At 47.2% G+C, this 27,766-nt stretch overlaps 1 protein-coding gene across 16 annotated transcripts in view; it reads right to left on the reverse strand.

Annotated features, from left to right (window-relative positions):
• CAPN15 (calpain 15) overlaps nucleotides 1-27,766 on the reverse strand; it is a 132,113-nt gene that overhangs the window by 22,451 nt on the left and 81,896 nt on the right. For all 16 annotated transcript variants that reach the window (XM_084818778.1, XM_084818781.1, XM_084818782.1 and 13 more), the window contains 4 exons: nucleotides 11,947-13,411; nucleotides 3,961-4,169; nucleotides 1,962-2,145; nucleotides 950-1,173 (listed from right to left, as the gene is read on the reverse strand). In XM_084818778.1, coding sequence (XP_084674904.1) covers nucleotides 950-1,173; nucleotides 1,962-2,145; nucleotides 3,961-4,169; nucleotides 11,947-13,411 — 2,082 coding nt within the window. The remainder of the gene's footprint in view (nucleotides 1-949; nucleotides 1,174-1,961; nucleotides 2,146-3,960; nucleotides 4,170-11,946; nucleotides 13,412-27,766) is intronic.

A 27,766-nucleotide genomic window follows, 5' to 3' on the forward strand; every position in this document is an offset into this window, starting at 1 on the left:
CTTTTCACAGACTAGAGATAAACAGAACACCTTCTGATGCCATTTCTGTTAAAGATACTTGGCAAACTAGCAACTCCCCAGTTACAGGTTTATGCTTCACTTCTCTTTCTCAAGACCAGACTGCCCCAGCTGAGAATGCAATAGCCTGTGCGTGCCAGAAGCCCACAGTAGCACAGCACAGAACAGCTGTGGCAGCTGCCTTCTCCTTTCCCTTGAGGTGACTGCACAGGTGGCAATGAACACTTCTGAGTGCTCCCTGCCCTTTGGACCCATACAGAAAGCTTCTCATGAAACTAGCCTCCCCAACGGCATGTCACCAGGTAGTATCTCTATGCTGCTACAGCTCACTAAGAGAGAGGGCAGCCAAGGACTGCTTTGCATGCAGAAGGTCCCAGGTTCGATCCCCAGCATCTCCAGGTAAGGCTGGAAAAACTCCAACCTGAAACCTTGGAGAGTCACTGCCAATCAGTCTTGACAAAACTGGGATAGATAATGAGGCAGTTAGCTGTGTTCCTCTCATGGGCCCACTTCAGCTCTCTTATCTTTTCCCAGAGCAACACCCCCTATGTTCCTGTTGAATTCCTCTCCCCTTGGGTCGAGATGTGGCCTGAGTGACTACAGGTAGCATAGATGCCAAAATCTCAGCCTGCTCTTTTGTGGACTAGAACCACTGGAACCACGTTGAGGACATGAGCATAGATTAGAAATGCATTTAACTGGTGTCAGTGCCTAAGGAGAAAAGCCACTGATGAGCCCCCATCCCAGGGACGCACTGCGTCAAAACACAAGAGGGCCGGCCAAGTGACATGGCCCTCAGCAGGCTGGCAATCTAGCCCGTCTCCGCTGAACAGGGGCAGGCAGGGGGAAGAGCTGGCCCGCTAAGCTTCCTGTTAGGATCTTTACGCTCCTCACGGCTGAAGGGGAAGCCCTCCCTCCTGCCTCGTCTTACCCAGCCTCCTTAGAACTCAGCATTTTGGCCCAGATGAGGTCAGTGTCAATGGGCTCCTCGCGAGGGTTAGTGGAGCTGACCTGCAGCATCAGGCTCTCGCAGGGGGCGCCGGTGAGCGTAGCTAGGCCTTCGATAGCGCGCCCTGCCTGGAGGGCAAAGTACGAGCCGTGGAGTTTGGCCAGGGCCTTCTCAATAAGGGCTACCCATAGCTGCTTCCTCTGGGCCTGGGAGAGGAACACAAGACAATGGTTGCAAACAAGGCTGTCGAAAGATGCCAGAACCTATCGCTGATTTCCCACCTGCCTTTTAAGAGACACTTTAAATACACTTGCAGCTTAGGAACGGCCAGGTGCCGTCTCACCCACTTACAGCACCTGTGTCACAGGCTGGCCACTTTGCATAATGTATACCATATCCCCCCGCCCCTGCCAATTATTTACATAATTTAGTTTGGTTTTGCTTGTCATCGGAAGAGCAAAGGGACTTGAGCCCCGTTCCTCAACCCCTAAAAGTCTTCTTCAGCCATCTCTCTGACTTCTGAGGTTTCAGCAGGCATTGCCTACATGCTGTTAAGCATAAGTGTGCAAGCCAGAAGGATTAGAAACCTTTTTTAAAAAAAACAATGGAAGCTGAATTCTTCATCCATGGCCACATGCTGCATTTTTAACTCTCCTGCAGATCTACAGCATAAAACCAACCTTGCTCATGTTCTAAACCAGGCGTTTTGGATGTCAACTCCCAGAAGCCCCTGCCAGCATGGCCAATGGTCAGGAATGTTGGGAGGTGATGTCCAAAACATCTGGAGATCTACTTTCTGTCCACCTGTGCTCAAAACAAACTTCTAAGCTGAAAGTCAGGCAGGTTCTCAGTGGAAGAACAGAGCACCTCTCAACTCTTGCAATAAGATAGTCACTTTCATATAACCCCATCACCCAGCTCCTGAATATCCACTCCCCATCTCTCTACCCTGCTACAATGACTGGTGGTAGCCAAATCAAATCCCAGCACCAACCTGAGAGAAGAGGAGGTAGCCACACTCGTCACAGGGCAGCATGTCATCTACCAGCACAGTGGTCCAGGTGCCATCTTTGCAAAGCCGGACCTGGTAAGCCCCCTCTGGGCATATGATCCGTGTGATCATGACCCGTTCCACCAACTCGGGCCTCTCTGCCAGCACAGCCAGAGCACTCAGGAACCTAAAGAAAGAAACTAATTAATCCTGGGAGGGCCCAGAAGAAGCCCACAATTGCTAGCTGCTCAGCAGAACATCATTGTGCACGTGTGTGTGCATGCGCAAGAGAACAGAACTCAAGATTTTCAGTGGTGGAATTGAGCTCATAGTCTTTTCACACAAAGATCTACTCTGGGCTTCCACCACCACTCTCCAAGCTTTCTTCATTTCAGCTGCGTTGTTTTGGGGACAAAGAAGGCTTTTTGGTCTTGCATTTGTTAAACAAGTAAAAATCAGAGAGCCTGGTTAGGTCTACTCCAAATCACCCAGAGATCTAGTAGAAGGCCCTGATCCACCTTCTCCCTCCCTGATGCAGGCCATGCTATAGGCCATCAAGAATGTTTCCAGAGAACGATAAGCCTGCGTTTTGCTACCAATCTTCCGCTACAATACACAGCTGCAAGTGAGCGCTGGGATCTCTCACACTCAATTTAAGGGGCCAACAATTTAAGCAGCCAGACAAATTCCTGGAGGAGAAGGCTATCAATGGCTACTGGTCCTGATGGCTACATGCTGCCTCCAGTATCAGAGGCAATATGCCTGTGTACACCAGTTGCTGGGGAACACAGGCAGGAGGGTGCTATTGCACATGTCCTGCTTGAGGGCTTCCTGTGGGCAGCTGGTTGGCCACTGTGTGAACAGAATGCTGGACTAGGTGGACCCTTGGTCTGATCCAGCATGGCTGTTATGTTCTTATGCCCCACAAAAACTTAGTACATGACCTGGGACAAGGGATGTCAGAAGGTAGATCAGAATTTACTGGTCGATTGACAAGGGTTTCATGACTTCCAGTGATCTAACAGCAGCAACTATCAAGAAGTGTTTTTCTCCTAAATTAGGTTGTTGAGAAATATCTTTTGCCTGCCCCTGCCCCAGAATCTTTTGGGGCACCTCAGCAGATCAATCCGTGTGGAAAAGGTTCTCTGTAGGTGGAACTTCTGAAAAAACGTTGGGGTAAAGAGACCTGAAAGCAGTGTATGTGCAAGCATAAGTCCATCTTCTCTCATCTGAAGCTTCTCCATTTGGATCTTGGTTCTGCTCTTCAACTCAGGGTCCTAAAGGGGAACTTCATGCTGTCCCTACTGGGGGGAAACACCCTTCTTCTCCTGCTGGTGAAAACTGACAGATTCCTCAGGCTTGGCTGGCCCAATGACACGCAAGTCTCATCAATGCCGCCAGAGGGCAGCCTATGCCTATAGCCAGCAGAGAGGACCAGAGCGGACAAGGGAAGGCAATCGGCAAGTCCTGGGATGTGAGACCAGTGAAGCCATGTATGGAGGAGGTGGTAGTGGCTGGGAGGGAGGACTCCACAGAAGGAAACGAGGGTACCCCAAAGAACCAGCTGCCCGTGCTTCAAGACTGGGACCTCCAGAACGTGGTCTCAAAAATGGGAAATGCCCTGGATAAGGCTTTAAGGATGTCCTTGCACTCAGTGGAGGCCGGTGGCTCCGATGCCAGTGGGGCGATGAATCCGCTCCAGGTTTCAGTCAGAACCAGTCAGAACTCTAAAGGAGCTGAAGAGCCTTGGACAGCTCCTTTAGAGCTCTGACTGAAACCTGGAGCGGATTCACCACCTCACTGGCATCAGAGCCACCAGCCTCCACCATTGCATTGGTATGGGGAAGCCAAGTGCAGGAAGACCTGTGATAATCTCCAATAGCCCCAAGGATCCAGGGATGGAGGCTCCATGGAATACACTCTCCCGCCTTGGTGCAACGGGCACTGGCTCCGTAAGGAAGAGCCACACAAAGGGGGAGATCCGGTGGCCGGGATTTCTTACCAGCAATTTCCCAGGAGCCCCTGCAGGATGTCCGAGGGCCGGGGCGTCCTGAAAACAGACCATTTGACTGAACGGTCCTTGAAGATGCTGCAGTTGATTTCGTGAGGCCTCAGCCACTGCTTCACTCGCTGCTGGACACTGTCCCCCTCGGGGAAGCCCACCGACTTGGGCCCTGGAGGGAAACTGTCATCCACAAAGTTGACCTTGTTCTGCAGGCAGAAAATTTAAGAAGTCAAGGCGTTCTTGGCATCGGGTTTTGGTTTCAAGCAAAACCAGGGGCTCCCTTCAACCCGGCTGGCTGGCAGGGTTGTGACAATCACACTTGGCCCATGCCAACCTAGAAAGCCGGTGATAGAGCAGGGATGGGGAACTGTCAGGGTTGGATCGGAGCCCATAGAGCCCCAAAGCAGTTCTGATTCTGAGGAAGAGATAGAAACCGTGGAAGAGGAACCCACCCGCTGTTCAGAGGCACAGCCGGAGGGACAGCCCCTCCCTGCCCACATTCCTGAGAGTGTCAGTGACCCTGGCAGGGAGAGGGAGGGACAAATGGAGCTTCTGGATGTGAGGCACTGGCGCAGGGACAAGCGGGAGATGGCAGGAGATGGCGGGCGCTGAGAAGAGGCACTCAGCCCGCTTGGCGCGACAACAACAGCTGCGCCCCGAGGCCCCACAGGAAAGGGGTGGACTCTCTCCTCCTAGCCCTTAAGTTCAGAGGCTTCCCGCCCTTTCCCTCCAAATGGAGACCAACTGACTCCCTAAGCCTAGAATCCCCTGGTAGTCTGCTCCCTTAAGTTTTCCTCTTAGGCTCAGGCAATTAGCATCTGCAAGTGTCATTAGGGTGAATGGAAATAAAGCCTTGGAAAAGAGCCCTATTGTCTGCATGTTGATTCTGGCTACCTGAGGATTTCAGAAGGCAGCAAGGGCGCTCCTGACAGGAACCTCTTTTAGCTCGAGAGCCGAATTCAATTTTGGAGAAGCTCTCGGGGCCCGTATGCCAGTCGTGGCCAGGGCCAAAGGCAAAGGCAAAAGGAGCAGGGCCAAAAATGCAAGCGTATTGTAGCTTGGAGCTCTTGCTGCCAGCAGCTGAGCCTGAGGAGAGGCATTTCAGTCTTTCAGAATGGGGGACATGGCACTTAAGCTGGAAAACCAGCCAATGATCGGTGGTCAGAGGATACTAGGTGGGGCCATGTGGGGAACCTTGGAGGGCTGTATTAAGACCCCAAATGGGACACATGTGGCCCTCAAGCCTGAGGTTCCTCACCCCTGTGATAGAGCAATGTTCAAAGGGGACAAAAAAGAGCAGGAGCTGCCCATCATTTTATTTATTTATTTATTTATTTATTATAGCATTTATATACCGCCCCACATCTAAACAGATTCTAGAACGGCGAACAATAAAAGATAAAATGATAAAAATATATATGAAATAAAACAGCATATTAAAAGTTTTTATTTTAAAAAACAGAGTACCGATAACCATCCAACCAGTCCAATACTGTTAATACTGGACTCTCTCCAGAGTTTCAGGTGGATATCTTTCCCAGTCCCTGCCACTGGAGGGCCAGTTTATACAACCAGACTGCACATTTAGGCAGGCATATAGTGAGTCATCTCTTGCATTCCTAGAGGGGTTCAACTGTCCTAAATCCCCCTTTACTTTTCCACTCACTGGAGTCTGGTGAAGCCCAGTACTTGGTTCACATGCCCTTATTTTTTAAACAAGGCCCTTCTAATCTAATTGGCTGCAGCAGAAGTTGGAAAAGCTACTCACAAGTATAAAAGTAAGGCAAGCTTGCGAGGGAGCCCAGGTCCACGAGCAGTGCTTTGAAACTTTCTGGAGAGCTACAGGGTGCCTTTTCTGTCATGATACCTCACTGATGGAATGCCCTCCTGGCACCAACTGCTTTGTCTTTTTGGTGCCAGGTGAAGACATTTTTATTTGCCCAGGCTTTCTGGCATAGAACATGAACTGAACTGGCTGATCAAGCTTTAGCTCTCTAAGTTTTTATACTGATTGTTCGCTATGCTGCTATTCTCCTTTGTGTTTATTTCATTTTCCCATACACTCCCCTGAGAGCCTTAGCAGAGGGCAGGGGAGGGAACCTCCAGCCTGTTGATGTCCCCCAGCCTTTGGCTCCCTCCATGGGTCCTAACCCCAAAAGTCTACTGGGGCTTGGGAAGGGGGTGGGAATCCTCCTGTTATGTCCAATTATTGAATAGAGATAACCGTGGGATTCCCTTTAGTGCTAAGGGCTTTACTTGCGCTGTAAAGTAAAGTAAAGTAAAGACCCATCGGGGAAGTCATGGAGCAGGCAAAACGGCTATCAATGGCTACTAGTCCTGATGGTGATATGCTACTTCCAGTATCAGAAGCAGTATGCCTATGTCCACCAGTTGCTGGGGAACATGGGCGAGAGGGTGCTGTTATACTCATGTCCTACTTGTGGGTTTCCCTTGAGCAGCTGGTTGGCCACTGTGTGAACAGAATGCTGGACTAGATGCACCCATGGTCTGATCCAACATCAGGGCTCTTCTGATGTGCTTATGTCAAATTAATGGGTCTTCGTTGTCTATTCAAGCCCAGGGCACCACAAAATGCTTTCTTTGTATTACAACAGGGAACAGTACATTATTGCTGGAAAAATAAATCCTCCACCATCCCAGCTACTGTTGAACTCAGGTTCTGCTTGTGGGCTTCCTGTGGGCAGCTGGTTGGCCACTGTGTGAACGGAATGCTGGACTAGGCGGAACCTTGGTCTGATCCAGCAGGGCACTTGTGATGTTCCTATGGCTTTGGTTGAGGCCAAGTCCCCCTCACAATTGGGGAGGATGTGGCCCAGGCATGAAGCTCCAGCTGGCACTCTGGCGGGGCAGAATGATATAATGAGGCATGGCCACCCCCTGTGACATCACCTGGCCCATGGAGGGCTGCGGGGGGAGCCTTTGGACCCCCACCTTACCCAACTAAATTCCCTTCCCCTGCTGAAGGGTAACCTAATTATCTTTTCAGTAAATACAAAATATAAACACTACGTTCTGAATACTGCCGCACACAGGCAAGCAACAGCAAATGTGCATCAGCTGCATCCCCCTCTTTGCCCCCCACACCACAAACGGGAGAAATCCCTCAAGTCACTTCAAGTGTCTGGGAAGAGGGGCTGCCTTTTCCGTCCCTGCAAGAACTGGGACTGTGTCAGGATTTGGGGGGATGAAGGGAGAGAAGCTGAAAATGCTGCTTATACACACAGATGCGCACACAGCAGGGCTCTGCTGCTTGGCTGGCAAGACGGAAGTCCTGTACGAAGGCCACCTGCTGTTCCTGTGCACCACTCCTTCTGAAGTCCAATGGGATTAAATTTCATTTCAGAAGACCTGCTTGATGTGGCTTCCATCACCACAGGCCACGGAGAAATAAAACAGCACTTGATCATTAAAGCCTCTGCGTGGTTAGTTATTAATGAACGCGGGGAGTGACCATTTCCCAAGGCTGCCAAGGGGGATCCCAGAAGACACCCAGTCCTGCTAATCATGCGAGGCAAGAAAAAAAACACTGAAGTCCTTACTTGGGCTGAGCCACTCTCTCGCTGACTTCTTTACAAAGAGAACCCAGAGCAGCCTTCCCCCACCAGATGTTTCAGACTACAACTCCCATCAGCTCCAGCCAGTGTGGCCAATGGCCAGGGATGATGGAAGTGCCAGTCCAAAACACTTAGAGGGCACCAGGTTGAGAAAGGCTGGCTGAGAAGGTCAGACATTTAGGTGAACAGGCTCGTGGCAGATGAGGGAGTATTGCTGGTAGTTGGGAATGAACAAGTGCAGATGGCTCCAAAGAATTTAAGCCAGATTTTACTAAAGTGGGTCAGGAGAGGGGGTGGGACGAAGCAAATTCCTCAATCCCCTGTGCTTTGGTAATTCTGCTCATTACAGGGCTAAAAGAACACAAAGATGACTTATACACCGCTATGAGCTCCTTGGCACGAAAAGGCAGGATATCAATCAATTAATCTATCTATCTATTGTGCATAACTGGAAAGGGGGAGAGGAAGCACTTTGCCCTAGAATGTGCTTCCTCCCTCCACCCCCCAAAACAAGATATTCAGAGCACAGGAAGCAGTTTGTTCAGAACACAAATGATGCTTAAAATGCATAAAATGTGCCTTGGGGGCATTTTATTAACTGACAACAAAGCAGTCTTGTGTATGAATGAGAGCCAGTATGGTGTAGTGGCAAGAGTGTTGGACTGGGAGCTGGGAGATCCAGGTTCTAGTCCCCACTCGGTCATGGAAGCTCACTGGGTGACTTTGGGCCAGTCACACACTCTCAGCCCAACCTACCTCACAGGGTTGTTGTTGTGAGGATAAAATGGAGAGGAGGAGGATAATGTAAGCCGCCTTGGGTTCCTTGCAAGAGGAATAAAGGCGGGATATAAATGCAACAATAAATAAATAAATAAATAAATAAGTAAATGGTGCAATAGAAACTGAAATTATAGTAATCAATACGGATAATGCATACAATGTTTCTTGATAGAGAACAGATATTAAATGATGGTCAGTGCAGCAGCTGATAATCAACACCAGATGGAACTGCTACACCAACCAGCTCAGGTTGTATTCATAGGAACATAGGAAGCTGCTTTTATACTGAGTCAGACCATTGGTCCATCTAGCCCAGTATTGTCGACACTGACCGGCAGCAGCTCTCCAGGGTTTCAGACTGGAATCTTTCCTGCCCTAGCCAAACACCTGTGCCCCAGGTATCATAGGAACACAGAAAGTTGCCTAATACTGACTTGGACCGTTGGTCCATGTAGCTCAGTATTGTCGACACTGACTGGCAGCACTCACCAGGGTTTTAGGCAGGGGGTTTTCCAGCTGTACCTGGAGATGCTGGGGATTGAACCTGGGACCTTCTGCATACAAAGGAGGTGTGCTACCACTGAGCTACAGCCATGGAAGCATTCTATAAAGGAGACCATAGCTCAGTGGCAGAACACCTGCTTTGCATACAGTTCAATCCCCTTGCTCTTCCTGTTAAAAGGACCAGACAGCAGGTGATGAAAACATCTTCCTGAGCTTGAGACCCTGAGGAGCCACTGCCACTGAAGACAGACAACCCTGGGCTAGTTAGGTCAATGGTCTGAAATGACATACAGAAGCAAACATGACCAATGGTCCAATGTGACCATAGTATCCAGACGTCAACATTCCAAGAATCATGCAAACTGTATGCGGCCCAGCAAAAGGTTCAGGCAGATAGCATGTGTGAAAAGAGAGAGAGAGCGTGTTGTGTGTGTGAGTGAGAGAGAGAGAGAGAGAGAGAAGAAAAGGATTATATACAACCGTAATAGCTAAGAGCCTGAAAGAGAGCTTAACATTTTTGCCAATTTGCTCAGCATCCTGGTCAACCTTTACTCAGCCCAGAACAAGGCTAAAATCCAAATTAAGTCCTACTTAGGATAGATCCACTGAAATTAATGGAACACAGGTTAGGGTGCAATCCTATGGCCACTAGACAGCAGCTAAATGGCTATAGGATTTTTAGTTTTTTGGGAACCACCTCCTTGCCACATGGTTCATCCCCAGCTCTGCACTCAGAAGAGCAGTGCAGAATGGGGGAAAAGGGGGTGTTCCTGGGGGCAGGGAGGGGACGGCAGAAGCGCCGGTATGATGCTTCCTATGTGCCGCCTGGCCACCCCCCCCCCACTCCAAGCCACCCTGTCTAGACAGCTGAAATCAGCCATCCAGTCACAAATGCAGGGTGGCTGGAGCGCAAAGATCCCCTCCGCCCACCCTGCATTGGATAGTCAGCCACCTCCGAGTGTGGAGGCAGCCGACTATCCCCACAGGATTGCACCCTTAGTCATGGCTAATTTAAGTCCCATTCATTTCAATGGATGAAATGAATGGGACTTAAGTCCCCTAAGTAGGACTTTTGTTGGATTTTACTCTAAGTAGGACTTGTGTTGGATTTTACCCCAAGAGAGCACTTTGGGCACAGAATGCATGATTAGCCTGTGTAAACTGTTCCATAACAACAACAACAACAACAACAACAGCAACATTTTGTTAATTAATCAATTTGCCACCTCAAGAGGGTTTTACTCTTAAAGGTGGCCTAAAAATAATTTTAATTAAACAGCAAACAAATCTTAATCAATTAAACACATCTTGATCAATTAAAAGGAGGTGCTCCCAATTAAGCAGTCAGCATTTTTTTTAATATAAAGGAAATCCTTATAATGTAAGTAGTCATAAAAACTGCACATGGGCATTGTGGGAGAGGTATTCTTTTATGAGTGTGAGGAGAGGGAGAATGCCTCTCCTAAAAAGATGCCTGCTGAGATATGCATACATCACCCAAAAACAAAGTATCCTTTTTAAAAGAACTGAGTTCTCCATGTGCACATTTGATTGATTAAAATTCATGATTAATTGATTATGATGTCTTTAATCAGATGACAAGCCTAGTAGTAGCAGCAGCAGTAATAAATAATGCATTTATATAGCACTCTAGAGTGCTCAGTGGGTTTCACATACATCCTCAACAAATTTTACACCCACCCTGCAAAATTTATTATATCGTATCATATCCTGGATTGCAGATGAGGGCTGAGGCTGAACACAGTTACTTGCTTAAATTCACCCAGTGATTAGGTGGCCGAGGCAAGATTTGAACTTGGCCATATCCTGTCTCTTAGCCACTACGCTGGACTAGTTCCCAGTCCCAGTTGTACCACAGAAAGCCAAATCTTGCAACCCACACCCTTAAATCGCTGAAAGCCAAGCACAAGTGCATGAAATTTGTTTGGTACGGTATACTGTACTTCTATGAGCAACAGCAGAAAGATAAGCAGGTATGTAGCATGCTGATGTTAGGCTCCCTGACCATTCAGGTTCCTGCACTGTCCTCCTCCGTATCCTTGTTTGTAAGACAGGGGTGAAGAACCTCAAGTCTAGGGGCCATATCCGGCCCTTTGCGGTTCCCCAGAAGCCATCTTCCCCTGACCTCTGATCATTTCCTGGTTTTCCAGCTTTTGCTCGGCTTCTTCCCCATTCTAATAGGTTGAAATGCCTCTCATAAGGCTTAGTTACCAGCAATAAGTGTCACTTTCTTTTGTCTGCTCCCTGCAATCAACACACTCCAGGAAACAAAGCTTCAGGCCAACACTACTTTATTAGTAAACTAGCTTCATTACAAATGCACATTCTAGGAAACTCTCAGACTGCATAGAACCAGCTAATCCACACATCTACGAATAACAATAGAGGAGTAGAAGTGGAAGTTAGAGAAGTTGCCAGCAGTCTGGGCATGAACTTCATGGCCAGACTTGCTTGGCAGGGATGCCCCTCCCTTAGGGTGGGTCCCTCCTACATTGGCTCCCATGGGTGGCCAACCTGGCAGAGTGCCTGAGCCTTGCCCCTAAACTGTTCCCACTTCGCTCTGTGACAAACCCTAGCATCCCTCAAGTCACGCCCCTCACTCTCCTCCTCCTCCGAAACTTGAGTTCTCATGGTGGAGGAATGGGGGAGCTGTTCAGGCTTAGCCATGTGTGTGTCAAGGTCTTGGGAAGAAAGTCTTGCTGTCTCTGGGCTCACTAGGGAGGGTGCCTCCCTCTGTTCTGGCTGTTCCCATTCAGATTCTGAATCTGAGCTGTCAGACATCTCCACGTGCTCAGAGTCATTCCTGACAGTAAGAGCTTTAAGATAAAATATGCTGGTATTCTGGCCTGGCCCCATCAACCACTGGAATGCCACCCCCTCACCCCCACCCAACGAGCTCCTCTGAAATGAAATCCGTCCCTCAGGCTCAAAGATGTTCTGTAGCCTTGTTCTATGATTCCAACAAGTGCTGCCCACACACTTTCTTGCTTAACCCTGCGGAAACGTGCTTTTCAAAAAACTAAAAAGAATTCTGTGCCAGGCACCAGCTTTTATGTTTGCAAGACGTAAAAGAGCAGGCAGGAGAATAGAGACAGGAACTCACCTCTTGGCAGAAGGAGACAATGTTTTCCCAGAGGGCTTTGGCCTCTCCCTCGTCTGTCTGCCGGCGCTTCTCTGCATGCATACTCTCGCGGCGCTTGAGCGGCTTGGCACCTTTGCGCTGCGCCATGTAGCCCTGCGGGGTGTGGCAGGCCACACAGTGCTTGGCCTTGAGCTCGTTCAGCAGTGTGCAAGCGGGGCAGGGCCACTGGGTGGGCCTTTCCGGAGTGACCGGCGGCTGCGAGGGGAAGAGGCGGGCCACTTTGCGTGCTGAGGGGGCTTTGGAGCTGCAGGCCGCACAGGCACCCTTGTCCGAGCCCCCACACTCGGGGCATTTGGGGACTGGCTCCCCCTGCAGCCCGTGCTCCTGGAAGCCATGCAGCTTGGAGGAGCCACAGACCTTGCACTTCTGGGAGGCCGTGGGGTTCTTCAACGTGCACTTGGAGCAGGACCAGGTGGTGAAGTCCGGGCTGGACGGGCCGCAGGGAGTGAAACGCACAGAGTCCCCTGTCAAGTCAATGGTGTCGCTGCCCTTCTGGGTGCTGCAGGCCTCACAGGCACCGGCCCCTGGGGTGTTGAGGAGAGAGCAGGCGCTGCATTTCCAGTGCGGTGGGCTCACCTCCATCTCCTCGTCTAGCATGCTCAGCCGCTTGGTGGCCATAAGCTCCTGGAATCGGAGGGCCTTCTGCACAGGAGTCGGCGGAGAGGCAGGCTGGGAGGCCTCAGGCACCGGCGGTTGCATCTGGGGGGGCACCTCTCGGCGGCTGCGGGGAACCGGGTTGTTTTGGAGGCCAGGGGAGAAAAGGCTAAAGCTTGGCGTCTTCTGGCTGTCTTGCTCCACGGTGGCGGTGCCCTGGTTGGCAGCGGGGTGGCTCTCTGGAGTCTCCGTTGCCATGCCAGGCTGAGGGGTGGCAGTTGCTATGTGGAAGCCAGCGGGAGCAATGACTTCAGGGACGACCAGCGCCTCTGGAGGGATCTTGGGCAGCGAGAGCTTGCGGGGGCCCCCGCAGGCTGAGCAGGAGTTGGCCACGGGGGTGTTGTGGAGGGTGCAGCGCTGGCAGGCCCAGCCATCCTCTGGTCCCACTCCCTCCGGGCTCTTCCCCCCAGAGTCCTCGCCAGAATTCTCAGCCTTTGGCATCTCCTCCTTGCAAGTGCCCTTTGGCTCGACCAAGATGGTGGGCTTGGGCAAGACCCCATTGATGACGGGCAGCGGGGAGCCGCCAGGCCCAGGCTCAGGGGTGAAACCGCACACCTCACAGGCCTCTTTGCCCAGGAAGTTCCGGAAGGTGCACCGGGCACAGGCCCATTTCTGCTCCTCCACGCTGAGGCGTAGGATGTGATTGAGGTCGGGCTTCTGGCGGGGGGCCTCGCAGATGGAGCATTGCCGCTGTCCCACGGGGTTCAGGAACGTGCAGCGGGTGCAGGACCATTCCCGCACGGCGGCCATAGAACCAGAAGACTGGGTGTGGCTGCAAGACAGGAGAATGGGGGAATGGGCATTACTGGACATTGCAAGAAGAGAGTGGGGACAGAGGGAGGTGAGGACAGGACACAGCTATTAGTACATAACAGCAGGGATGGGGCATCCAACTCCCATCAGCCCCAGAACACAGCTGATGGTCAGGGATGATGGGAGTCATTGTCCAATGACCTCTTGAGCAGCCTCCTTCAACCCGGTGCTCTCCAGTGTGTTGGGACTTGGGGAGTTGATGTCTGACACATTTGGGGAAAACCAGGTTGGGGGGGGTTGCTTTAGAGGTTCCTCACCCTTGACATACAGGATGGGATCCAACATATTCACTCTGTGAACCTACAGAAGCTACCATTTTCTGTACCATTTGTGCTCATGAAAGGAAGGGGTCCTTTCATGAGCACAGCTCTCCTCCCATTCACGGATGCTCTCTCCATTCATGGGGCAACTACACTGGATGCCACTCGCAGCTTGTATTTAGTGCTCTTAAAAATGTCCACGGTGCTTCGCATACAGTTTTGCAAAACCCTTGTAAAGTTAGCCAACGTTGAGTGGGGAGGGGGGCTGAGGCTGAGAGACAGCTGGGGAGGGCGGGACACCTGTCAAGCTTGAGGCAGAGATGAAATATGAAATGGGCCTTCCCAGTTCTCAGCTCTGCAGCCACCATGCCACACTGTTTCTCAAGGGGCCGGTTGCAGCCTTGTAGTGGGAAACCCTGCAGATCCAATACTAGAGCTAGGTGGACTGATGATCTACACAGAGGTTTTCAAGGTTCTCTACCCATCCCAACCAAAAGGAAACCAACCAATCAGCCGACCAAAGCCAGACAAGCCGCCCAAGGCAAAAGGAGCCCAGTTAGGGTGAGCGACTGAGCTGCCAAGATGGCCACATTGGTGTAAGGTGTGTTGGGTGGTCTGGAAAATGCCACAGCAACCGCTACAGATGTGAACTTGAGACTTCAGAGCTGCTTCAGAGTAAGAGCCTCAGGGGTGGGGATCGTGACCCTAGAACGGTCAAAGGAGGATTTAATTTGATTGGACCGGGGAGTGGGAGGGAGGAGAGAAAATTCTGGTTCCACCAGAGCTAACAAAGTCTCTCCTCTGTGCAGGGGCTGGTGGGGGAGGAACCAGCTGTGTGCTTAGCATCACCACCTGCAGTCCCTCCTTCATTTTTTGGCATCCACATTTACCTAGCCCTCTGCACATATTTCACCCTTCTCACTGTCACTGTCCTTCTCTTCTCCCTCTGTTTTCACAGGACTCCTCTCCCTCCCCCTCCCGTCTCCAGCTGCCCAATTATTTTCAAGCCCTGAGATGCTGCTGTCCTAGTTACAAGGACATCGCTGCCTGCCATGCGCACCCTTTGCCTGATGTCTGACTAGCAGCAGGGAAGGAGCAATGGCAAGGGACTCCCCCCAGCGACACACACTCTGCTCCAGTCGTGGAAGGATACATGCTTAGGCTGGTGAATTTCTTCCATCTAGGCCCAGCCAATGGGCGGCCGGCGGGTCTCTTTGGCTGGAGGCACCACAGAGAACCAGTCACAGCAAAGACCTCCAGGTGGGCCCATTGAACCAGCCTCTCCCAACATTCATCCGCTGCTTTGGCAGCATCCACGTGGACAGCAGCAAAGCAGCGCTCCCTCATTCTCCCAGAGTCATTTCAGGGAAGTGTGCCTCGTTCTGCTTGATGCCAATCATAATGGACAAAGAACGACAGATATTAATAGCCCCTTGACTGAAGCCTAAAAGGTTTACACCATTATGATCTAAAGCAGAATGTGTTTGTGTGTGTGTGTACATGTGCGAGTACAACCCAGGGGCTACAAACCAGACAGGCCTATTTCTAGCTGCCCCCCTCTGTAGTCTTGCAAAATCCCCAACTCTTTATCATATGTCCCTGTTATTCTAGATTTTTCTCTATTACATTTGTTAAGAGTTAACCAGAAATATTAATAGTGAGAACGCTACACAGAGAGCTGCTATAGCATGGGGGCTAAGAGAATAGCTATGTGTCAGAAAGCCCTTGGTTTGCATCTTCCTCTGCCATGAACTACCTAGGTGGCTGTAGGCAATCCACTCTCAGCCTCAGTCCCCACAAGTGCAATATGGGGGGATAATAATGCTGATATACCTTGCTGGGTTAAATCAGCTGTATTTCCAGCCTGGCCTTATTGGAATTATGGGAGTTTCAGTCCCACATCTGGCAGACACAAGGTTAGGGAAGGCTGAGCTAGATCATGTATGTGAAGCAGTCTGAACACTTGAAAGCACAAAACAATTGTTCAGTATCACAAGCGATACAATAGAGTCCCATGCAAACCACATTCTCCTCCTGGTGTAACTCCCGATGATCGTTGCATCACTTGAAATCCCTTGGAAGAACACAGCCATACAAGACACGTCCAATATATATACAAGCCAATCTAGAAGGCATGGCAACAGGTATATTTGGAGAACAAGAATAGGAGAAAGAGAAAATGAGCTACCCTGTTCAAAGTAGGCATCTAGTTTGTTCCGGGTCTTTATTTCCCCCCTGATGCTAGTCCTGCCAATAAAGCTAGCCTCTCATGAGTTGAAGATATAAACTGCAATTTCCAGCTGCTTAGCAACTGCGGATCCCCTTATAATTCAAGGGACCTGGCCCTTAGGTAGCATCTGTATCTGGCCCTTAGATACCAAAACATTAACAGAGATTAACCTTTTTTTTTAAACAACAAAATGCTCACAGCAACACCCCCAAGTTGGTTGATTCCCCAGTTCAAAGAAGAGTTGTTGCACGATCTCAGCTTCTCACTCAAAACCAGGGGTGGGCAACCTGTGCCCCCCCAGATGTTTTGGCTCTACTGCTCCCATGATCTGTCACCACTGACTATACTGGCTAAGGCTGATGGGAATTGTAGGCCAAAACATCTGGAGGGCCACAAGTTACCTGCTAATGTATCATCAGAACTGCCTCTCATGTACAGCAGAGGTAGTAGCAGTCAAAATGAATGGTCTTCAGGCTGACAGCTGCTCTCCAAATTCTCCAAAGATCCTGTGCTTCCAAAGGACCCTCTTAGAGATCAAGTTTGCTGAGATTCTCAGAAAGCCACACTCCATAGTATATATTACCCAGCAATGCAGGGCTTCATATGCGCCCCAGAAAAATGTGAAAAAGAGAGCACCTCTGAGTACATGCAAAAAGCTCTTCCTCGGGGTAGGCAACTAGGCCTCCTCCAGATGTTATGGCCAATTCCCATAATACCTGATGGAGCGCTTCTTCCCGGTATAAACCTACCCATACACTACGATCTTCATCTGAGGCTCTCCTCCAAGTGACTCCTCTGAGGGAGGTTCAAAGTATAGCAAGAAGGGAGAGGGCCTTCTCAGTGGTGGCCCCTGATTATGGACCACTCTCCCCAGTGAGGTTCACCTGGTGCTAACATTGGCTTCTTTCAAGCACCAGGTTAAGACTTTCCTCTACTCCCAGGCATTTGACAGCAAATGATAATATTTTTAACTATTTTATTGTTGAGTGTGCAAAATTATTTTATATTTTTGTATGCCAATGGTTTTATATTACATTATTATATTGTAGTTTTAGGGATTTAATCTTTGTAAACCAGCTCTTGGCTATTGGGCGGTATCAAAATGTAATGAATGAATGAATGAATCTCTGACCATTGGCCATAATGGCTGAGTATGAAATTGTAGTCGAAAACATTCAGAGGGCAACTGGTTGCCTACCCCCATAACCATCCCACAACCATCTGGAATTAAAGCAGGCCCTCCAAATGAAACTTGAGCGCCCCCCACGCACCTCATTTTAGAAGTTAAAACACTGCTTTCCTGTGACCACTCTGTTATGCTTCCTTGCACAGGAACTCAGAAAACCAGAGTCTAAAAATACTCAGCACCAAAGAGCATCCAGAGGTTTAGTTTAGTACTGCTGAGGATGGTACTATTTCCTGGATTCTGAGGGCCATCCAAACTCTCTTTCCCTCCCCACCCTCCTCAAGCTGCTGAGGTCAAACTTCCTTTCATTTCAGAAATTAAACCCCTGCTTTCTTGCAACCTCCCTGTTGCACTTCCTCTGCGATGGGAGATTCTGATCAAGCAACTTGCAAGGGATCTAAAAATAAATCCACCAAACCAGCCAGGGACTAACATCACTCAGGACCAAAGAGCATCCATTTCTTAGTGCAGGAATGGTGACAAAAGTAAAATCCCCCTCTTCCCAGTTGCTGCAGCTTTCCTTTGCTTAAAATTGAGTTAAGTCTAAAAAAAAAAAAACAGCTGTGGGAACTAAGACAGCTAAACAAAACCTCCCTGTTCAGAGGCAGTATACCTGTGGAAACCAGAGGTTGGGAATAAACCAAAAGGGAATATCTGTCCCAGTATAGGTGTTAGCTAGGCTTCTCTTGATGTTTGAGTTACCATCAGCACTGCTGGTCACCAACAATTGTACATACATTTAAGCTTTAACGTAGGATGCTTCAAGAGAGAGGATTCCTAGCTCTACAAAGCAAGGCATTGTGTAGCTATTCTGTTTTTTTCTCCTTAAGGCTGCAATCCTATGCATTTTTAGACAGAAAAAAGACCTACAACTCCCAGCATTCCCCAGCCAACATGGCTGGGGTATGCTGGGAGTTGTAGGTCTTTTTTCTGTCTAAACATACAAAGGATTGCACCCTAACTGTGTTTTCTTCCTGGCAAGAAAAAAAGATGGAAGAAGCAGTGGGAAAACATGGGAGGGTTACGAAGTGATGATGCCGACACCTGGACTCTCGTAAAATTCCATGAACAAAGCAGTGTGATGGCACAATAAATGCCTCATCTGGAAGCACCCATAATTGCCTCAATCCAGACTTCTCACATTTCATCTCCCTCTCTCCTTACAGCTTACAATTCCTCCCTGCTTACACACAACGATGAGTTTATGTACCTGGTAACTTCATACACCTGATGAAGTGGACAGGGAAAAGTTGGTCTGCCTCTCATAATACGGGAACTCCACGGTCATACAATGAAACAGAGTCGTGGGAGATTCAGGACAGATAAAAGAAAGTTCTTCACACAGCATGTAGCTGAACTATGGAATTTGCAATCGCAAGATGTAGTGATGGCCACCAACTTGGAGGGCATTTAAAGGATTTGACAAATTCATGGAAGATAAGGATATCAATGGCTACCAGTGATGTGGGTTTTCTGGAAGCTTTTGAATTGGAAAATGTTCCTATGCAGAATAGGCTAATTTGTATAGGCTCATTTGCATAAAAAAAATTCTATTTGCATCAGGAAAATCACTAGAAAGTTATCTAATTTAGTAGGTTTACTGAATACAGCTAAAAAAACAATAAAGCTTAAAAAAGTACTCCATATTATTTTTTTGACCTATTACACCAGAAATATTTGACCTGAAACATTTGTGGGAGGAAATAAAAGCAAACTTACAGAGCAACCCTATGGTCTCTGGGAATGTCTCTGGGACATAGGTATATTTAGATTCCCCCTCCTGAAGCTGTAGACACTCCTACAACTTCGGGAGGGGGACTCTGAGATCCAGTCCTTCTCTCTGCCTTGCAAGAACTGCAGCACCTCCTTTCCAAGGTCACAAAAGCAACCTCAGATGAACTCATAGAGGTCAAAAGGGGGCTATTCTGGTGGGCAGGAAGGAGGGGAGAGGAGAGACCAGGAACCACTCTATCCTGTGGTGTCTCCAGCCCTGGCGACTGAGAGGCAAAAATCACCTCCGTCGATCCCCCTGTTCTGCTGGCAGAAGTCCAGCAGGGCACAAGATACTCAAGACGCTTCCAAGATTGGAGGCTTCTAGCTAGCAGGTAGCAGTCCCATAGGATTGTGCCCTTAATGTAATTCAAATATTACATTATCAAATATTACATAGATATTTTTATTGGACTACTATAAAAATTCAAAGACAATATCTTGGACTTCACTTATGTTGTCTAAATGTAAGAAAGAAACAAAAGGTACTGAAAATTGTTGACACGCTTATTCAGCCTTCCCCAACCTGGTGTCCTCCACTTATGTCAGACTACAACTCCCAGCATCCTTCAGTCAGCCAGTCTGGCCAGGGATGCTGGGAGTTGTAGTCCAACATATCTGGAAGGCGCCAGATTGGGAAAGGCTGCACTAATTAGTTTTAGCAACCTAAACTACTGTGCCTGATATGCTGACAACCACTCATCCATTTCAAAGAGTTCAACTCTAACCCACTAGATTGCCGAGGCTCTTTCAGTTTCACTGTTACTTATTATTTCCATTTCAGCTGTGACACATATGTATTTCAGTGATAGTTATGTCTTCTCTTACACATTTCCTAGGAATAATCACCTGAAAAACATTAATTACAACTTTGAAACTACCAAACTTGCCTAATATTGTATTTGCAATTGGCATCCATTCATTGCTACCAATGAACTTACGAAACAGATTTTTTTCTGTGGAAACATAAAGCACTGGAAAGTTTTCCAGGAAATTTTCTGTTTTGGAAAATGTTGTGCCCACATTATTGATGGCTACTAGTCATAATGGTTATATATTACCTTTGGTATCGGAGGCCATATGCCTCTGTGTACCAGTTGTTAGGGAACATGAGTGGGAGGGTGCTATTGTACTCATGTCCTGCTTGTGGGCTTCGTGGCTTATTGCTCCCTTTACAAGCCAGAATTGCAAGCCAGGGTTTGTTCTTGATTTATGATTCCAGGCTTTGAAGGGGAACAACAAACCAAGATCCCTAATTTGGACAAGCTAAGCAAACTCTTCGTTTGTTTAGTGGTTGTGGTAGCAGGGAGGAGCAAAGTGGAAGCAAATGGGCTGCATGTACCAGTGCACAACTCACTTATTATAAGCCAGGTTTCTCTACAATCCTGGCTTATTGTTCTGTGCAAATGCAGCCAATGGCTTTTTGGTCCTTTCTAACTATTATTGTACAAATTGGAAAGTCAGAAGACAACAGGTTTTGAAATCGTGCCCAAGTTCAACAGGTTAGGAAATGCCCAAGAGCAAAAAAAAAAAAGGTAGTATAGCAGAATTTCAAAAAGAAGTCTTGCTTCTTGCAATAATATTATAGCACCAGGAAGGACTGCAAATTCATTGTTAGAGGGTTCCTAGAAGTTTAATAGGCTGGGGTTAATTTAGCACACAAGTCCACGTCAGAAAACGTATCACAAGCGAATAACCGCAGCCAATTCACATACTTCAGATGTATGTAATTAATGTAATTTGCATAGCACTTTTGTTGGCATGGCAGACATCCGCCAACAATTGGTGAACGTGTTGCATTTATTCAACAACATTTATATCCAGAAAAGCTCGTCTGCCGCTAATGTGAAAAATATGAGTCAGTCCTTGACAAATTGTGAAATCTAAAGAAATGCTATGAATTTGGGCTTATTTGCACTGGCTTTCTTGTTTTGTCATCACATTTAGAAACTTATTTCTGTAAGCAGGAGAGCTTGAGCCTCATCCTGTAATCTGACTGTAAGATGGAAATGAGAACATTCTAAACAGGAGACTCACACACTCATTAGCCATCCTAGTCTATTTAAATTAGGGAGACAGATTTATTTATTATTTATCTCCAATTAATTCTATCCTGCTTTTCTATCTAAAAGGTCATCAAAGCACCTAGCAGGAATTTATAAAACATCAATAAAGACAATCAAAATGATAAAGACAAAACACAAACTGGGTTGTTCTGAGAATAAAATGGGCGTCACCCACATATGTTGCCTTGAGCTCCTTGGAGGAAAGATGCAATATAAAAGAAAGAAAGAAAGAAAGAAAGAAAGAAAGAAAGAAAGAAAGAAAGATCAGTTCAGTGCATTAAAATACCTAACCCATTAAAAAGATAGAAATGCCTATGAAAAGGCTTTTCTATCTTGCTGAAAAGGGAGCAAAGCTGGGGCCAGGCAGACCTCCCTCCAGAGGGCATGCTATAGCTTTGGTGCGACAACCAGTGAAGGCTGGTGGTTCCTGTTTCAGTGGGGCAGTGAATCTGCTCTGGGCTTCAGTCAGAACTCTAAAGGAGCTATTCAAGGTTCTGTACCCTAGCCCCGAAATGAGTTCAGCACCTTGGATAGCTCCTGTAGAGTTCTGACTGGTTCTGACTGAAACCCAGAGTAGATTCACCACCCCACTGACATAGGCGCCACCAGCCTTCACTGGCCACAACAGAGCCAACCCTGTCTCAAAGGCAGGGAACACAGCAACCTCTCGGGTGCTGATTTCAGTATTTGGGCAGCTTTATAATGGAGGAGACAACTACCTAAAATATCCTGGCCTCAGAGCAGTTAGAGATGTACAGTTCAAAACCAGAATTATTATTAATTCAATTTATTAGATGCCTTTCTCAAAAAAGGACTCAAGGCTTCTTACAACAGGAACTGAAACATAACTGCTAGCCAACTGAAACAGATTGCTAGCCAATTCAGCTAGCCCGTGCAGATGTGGAGGTTCCAATGCACTCATAGTTGTTCCGTTTATTTCCGTGCATATGCACAGAGCCGTCCTTTTCCACTAAAGTGAATGGGGATAGCCATGTGTGCAAGAACTCTGCATATACATATTGGGCAGTATCCAATGGTAATCCTACTTAGAGCAGACCCATTGAAATGAATGGGTCTAGTCTAAGTAGGACTAACATTGGATACAGCCCATGGACCGCACGTGGGGTTCGAGACTATGTAGCAATAGAAATCCCAGTGAGACAGTACTCTTTTAATAACCAATGGAAAGTGTTAAGTGTTGAAAAAAAAAGGTAAAGGTAAAGGTGTCCCCAACCAGTCGTGTCCGACTCTAGGGTGCGGTGCTCATCCCCGTTTCTAAGCCGAAGAGCCAACGCTGTCCGAAGACACTTCCGTGGTCATGTGGCCGGCATGACTGAACACCGAGGTGCACGGAACGCTGTTAAGTGTTGAGGGGGACGTTTAATAGGTTGACAGCTGGAGTTCCAGGGCTATCGTATGGTGAAAATGGGAAAAACACTGCCCCAACGTACTGGGGTGGTGTGGGGGATGTAACGCACAAGATAGCTGAGCATTTCCATGAAAGCATCAACCCTTTCAAAATTAAGGGCTTTCCTGGATGCTATGGATTTGTAAATGTCCCTTTGCTTCTTGCTGATTTCCAGCAATTTCCTCAATTAAAACCCCAAATGGGATTATGCTCGATGATGCCAAGGCTGCAAGTACTAACAAGCCACTCCTGGAGGAACCTCTTCTCAAAAGTGGTGCGTCCAAGAGTCTCGCTGAGCTGGCAATGGTGATAAAGGCAAAAGCAAATACAAAATTTGGAGCGCCAGTGAGAAAAGTCCGAGGGTTGGAAGAAGCAAGAGGTTTGCCTGGGAAAGGGCAAGATGCAGTGCTGGAAGGGAATGGCAGGATTACAAGAGGCATGGAAGTTATATGTGGAAAGCAAAGGTCAGAGTTAATCAGATGCTCAAAAGGGGAGGACATATATCTGCCACCAAGTTCCTGCCTCCACAATTAATTAATAAAACCATTCTTGCTTCCCCAGAAGGGAATTGCACTGGCTATTTGCTACTGAGACAGGTTTAAGGTTTTGATACTAGTGTACAAAGCCCTAAACAACTTGGGACCAAGATACCTGAGAGAGCACCTTCTCCCTTACCAATCTGCCTGCTCACTGAGGTCATCAGTGGGCATGCTCCTCGTGGTTCCGCATGGAGTCCGACTGGAGTCAACCAGGAGAAGAGCGTTCAGTGTGGTGACCCCCTTTCTATGGAACTCCCTGCCTCTGGAGGTCACACAGGTGCCAACATTGTGTTGTTTCCAGTGCCTCCTGGAAGCCTTCCTTGACTGAGCAGCCACGGTTTTATCAGAATTATGTTTCTTTGTAAAAAAAAAATAGTAAAAATTTTTTACCATGGTGTTTTTCTATTTTATCTTATTTTGTATCTTTTATTGTTCACCACCCTGGAATCTGCCAAGATGTGGAGTGGTATATGAACATTGTAAGTAAATTAATTAATTTTAAAAAGGCAGATGTAAACATTCCCTAAGAAGCTTGTATCAGTATGAATTGCAGAAGAGAGGGCGGGCGGGGGGGATATTTACCTAGAATACAGGCAACCAACCTGCAGCATGGGTACCACAAGTTCATGACACTCCTGGAGAGGAGCTGGAGGCACTCTTTGCCTGGCTATGACATAGTCAGACCTATGGGCTTAGTAGAGTAGAAGCAACCCTGGGCACTAGGGGTTGGGGGGGGGGGTAAAGACCTGCGTATGAACAGCAGTATGCACTAGGATGGCAAAATCCAACATGTGCCATCCATCCTTTCCAAACGGGATGGCATGGAAGATACCCTAGAGCCGCCTTCCCCTATCTGGTGCCCTCCAGTTATTTTGTATTACAACTTCCATCATTCCTGACCACTGACCATGCTGGCTGGGGCTTATGGCAGTTGTAATCCAAAACAACTGGAGGGACTTGATTGGGGAAAGCTGCCTTAGAGAATGAGGAGGACCTAATACACAGTGTGTGTGTGTGTATGTGCGTGTGTGTATGGGGGCTACTTACAGCTGCCAAGGTATTTTTGGGCAGCTAGCAAATTTATCTGAATTCTGGCATTCATTTTTCACGTCCCCAAACTTTAGTATTTTTTTATTAAATGAAGTAAATATAAAAAATATGCTGATAAAATTATTGCAAAACATTAGACCCAGGGAACGTGATACACAAGGATCACCATTGTCATTGTCATTATTTCATTCCACAAAGAAATAAAGACCGAGCCTCAATGAACTCTCTATGCTGCTGATGTTCTATCTTCAGAGAAGCAGAAACAACTTAGGAACTCAAAAGTCCTACCAAGCCTTCCTGAGTACAGAAATGAATCAGAAAATTCAGAATATGGAAGAAAGAGGTAAGTAGGGAAAAGCACATCTTCATTCATTTATTGACAGTCAATGAGGTGGATCAAAAGGTGGCCTTCCACTCCTTTGCTACAGTACTGTGTGAGAAAAGTGAACTTAAATCCAAAGATGGACTTTCTGCACAACCTCTTGCACAAGCAGAACTGTGAGAACTGCTTTAAAAGCAACCTATTATAGGACTGTGTAAACCGTGCTAGTGGCTGTTTTCCTTTGGCCCACGGTTTTTTGGATCCAAAACAAAGTTTTTAAGTTCCCTTTTCCCCACTTTTATGGATGACACCAATTTCAGATTAAGAACAGCGGAGAATGAAGGTGCTTCCTGAATTTCAAGTATCATTTTTCAGACTCCTTGGATTCTTCTAGCTCTGGGCACATGCTCACTTCAGGGGAAGAGGACTACAGGGAGTATCAAAAGCAGCTGGCTGCGTTTTGAGCAGAGGTACCTAGGCAAAAGTGTGCATGGGGGAGGTGCATACATGTCCCCCTTCTATACCAAGCACCTGGACTGATTTACACATCACTGCTTCTCCAATCAGAGCTTCTCCCTTGTTCAACGGCAAAAAAATAAAAATAAGAAATCCCCCAGAGTTCAAAACACATAAAGCCCTTAAACCTCATTGCCTCACTTTGCTGTAGTGCAAAAAATCAATTGTTCTTGTTAACAAGGTATAAAGCCGGAATTCTCCAATAGACAATACATCCCAGGCAAATCCTCTTGCTTGGCAGAGCCTTCAAATGAAAATCTCTGCCTTCAACGAACAGCTAAATCCTCCAGGCAGGCCTTTGTATTTGCCTCATCTCACAACGGTGATGAGAATCAATGTTACTCAGCTATATTGCAGGGTCCTGGACCAAATGCCTGAGGCTGTTGCCTGTCCCAGAAGCTTGCTGCTGGCTCTCTTGTCTGGGCTGCCATTTTGCTTTCCATGTGTCCACAACTCCACTTGCCTACTCACCACTGGCAAGTTACTCTTGCCCACAGAGTATGAATGTAATGTGTATTGTTGAAAAGAGTTCATTGTTTTTCATAGGAGTGCTATTCCTAATAATCTGTGCATGCTAACCATAAGTGATTAGTAACAGACATGATTAGTTCTGTGTGTATTGTGAGATAACTGGATACTGGAATGTATTCTTGAGAATAAGAGAAAACATCCTTGGAAATAGAGCAAGGTTGCCACAAGTAGGTTAGTTAAGCACTGGACGCAGAAAGCTGCTTAGCTTAAGAAGGATACCTTCATCTAGGTGTTAATATTGTCAATAGCAAACCTAGCTACACTGGGAGAAATAGGAGTCGTAGTATGAGCAAGTCTGAAACTTAAGATGAAGTCATCAACATAAAGAGTCATAAAAGGCAAAGGTTTGATCTAATTGCCCAGAGAGATAGTATGTAGCAATGTGTTTTGCTTGTTTTATCATTACAAAGATTTGTTATTCTCTAATTACACCCCATCTGCAATATGGGAAAGAATAATGCCAACTTGCCTTACAGGGTTGTTGTAAAGATTACAGCTAGATGATACACATGAAGTGCTTTGAACACTTAAAAATGCTACATAAATGTTAAGCATTTATTTTTCTTTTTTTATTGGTCTCGCTATTACTGTTATTATTACTGTAAAGGAAGGAGCATGCTGAAATGTAAAACAGCTTGCTCATGATCTCTCAAGCCATGGCTTGAAGCATCCTATGAATTAGACTAATGTCAGTGAACACCCATTTCATAAAACAACCCCTATTTGCCAAGACCTGTGGAATACCCTTCCCACATCTTAGGAAACTGTTTTTTTAATGGATTTTCACCAAAACCAACATAATAAGTAGGGCAATACAACTGATCAGAATTTACAAGGTGATGGTCTGTTGTCTAAAAATTGAGGCAAAAATCTATTTTAAAAACTCTCTCCAAAGAGAAGAAGCAAAGGAACTAATCCCAAATGACACATATAAAACAAAGAAGGAATTTTCAAAGACACATCTCTCAGAACAAACTTGATATGTCAATAACACCAATGGGTCTCTAGCAGGGGCTTTAAAGAACATACAGTGATGTTCTTAACACAAAGACGGAGACTCCTAACCCTCAACCATACAGTTGTGCCAGGAGCCAGGCTGCAGTGAAAAAGCAACTCACGCAATGCTTTTTAGAAAGGTGAGCTCCCGACCCAGAATTCCTAACCTTGATGATATACAGAAGGTAATTTTGAGTTCTGGAATTAAGAAACATGCTGCTGCTTCTCCATTCTAATACTGAAGAGGAACTAAAACATTTGCTTTCCATCAGAAACTTGGTCTCGCTTTCCTCCTACCTTAAAAATCAGCTACCTTTCCTGATGAAGAGCTCTGTGTAAGTTGAAAGCTTGCTATACTAGACAATAATTCCCAGCTTGAGAGACAATGTGGAGTCAGTGGCTATTGTTGGACCTGGACCTGGGTTCATATCCCTGCTTGGCTATCAAGCTCACTAGTGAACTTTATTTAGGGTGCAATCCTATGGCCCCTAGACACTGTCTGAGGGGCCATAAGATAGTGGGGATTCCCTCCTCTGAGGTCAGAGACAGCACTCCAACTTGGAAGGGGGAGCAGAGAACTGACCCACCCCCACCCCCTCACAGCTGGTGTGGAAAGAACCATGACAGCTGGCTTCCGAGGTCAGAAAATCAACCTCTGAGAGGGGGGAAACAGTGGTGTTTCGGTGGGTGGGGAGGAGACCAGACCAGCTAGAATACAAGTTATCCTAAGCCTCTGCTAGCCTCTTTCCCTCCCCTTCTGAAGTGTCATCGCTGGATGGGCTAGAGAGCCCATCTACAAAATCTGCAGGGAGGGAGGACAGGGAGGCAAAGATCTCCTCTGCTGCTCTTCCCCCCTGCATAGAATGACTGGGGGCTTCCGATCACTGAGGGCGCAATCCTGTCAATTACACACTTATTTAAGAAAATTTCTATACCACTTTTCATACAAACAAACAAACAAACAAACAAACACCAAAGTGGTTCAAAACTTGGGCCAATCACACACACTCAGCCTAACCAACTTCACAGTGTGGCTGCAAGGATAAAATGGTGTCATCACCCTATCCATCATCCTGACGTCCTCAGAGGAAGAGTGGGATATAAATGTGATACATGAATAAATAAAAAGTGACTACATTTTTCTGTTTCTCTAGCAAGTTCTGAGAAGTGCTATAGTTGCATACCCATGCTTTACTACTGGTTTTATATATTCCCAAAGGGAGCTTTTAAAAATTTACTTCTTTGGCTGAGAATGGAGAGTAGGAAACTTGAAACCTTACTAGGATGTCCTGTCTGTAATCTAATTGTCTGCTCCAACTTCCTCTGTCCAGCTGAGACTAAAAAAAAAACCCTCTTCAGACCTAGTAGAGCCAAGTAAATATCTGTGCTCTGGCACAGAGGTGTTTCCCCCCACTTAGACATACAACCTGAGGTTGAATG

The sequence above is a fragment of the Heloderma suspectum genome, chromosome 12 (assembly GCF_057233095.1).
Source record: "Heloderma suspectum isolate Gila_16-S chromosome 12, 16-S_ref, whole genome shotgun sequence".
In the NCBI taxonomy this organism is placed as follows: Eukaryota; Metazoa; Chordata; class Lepidosauria; order Squamata; family Helodermatidae; genus Heloderma; species Heloderma suspectum.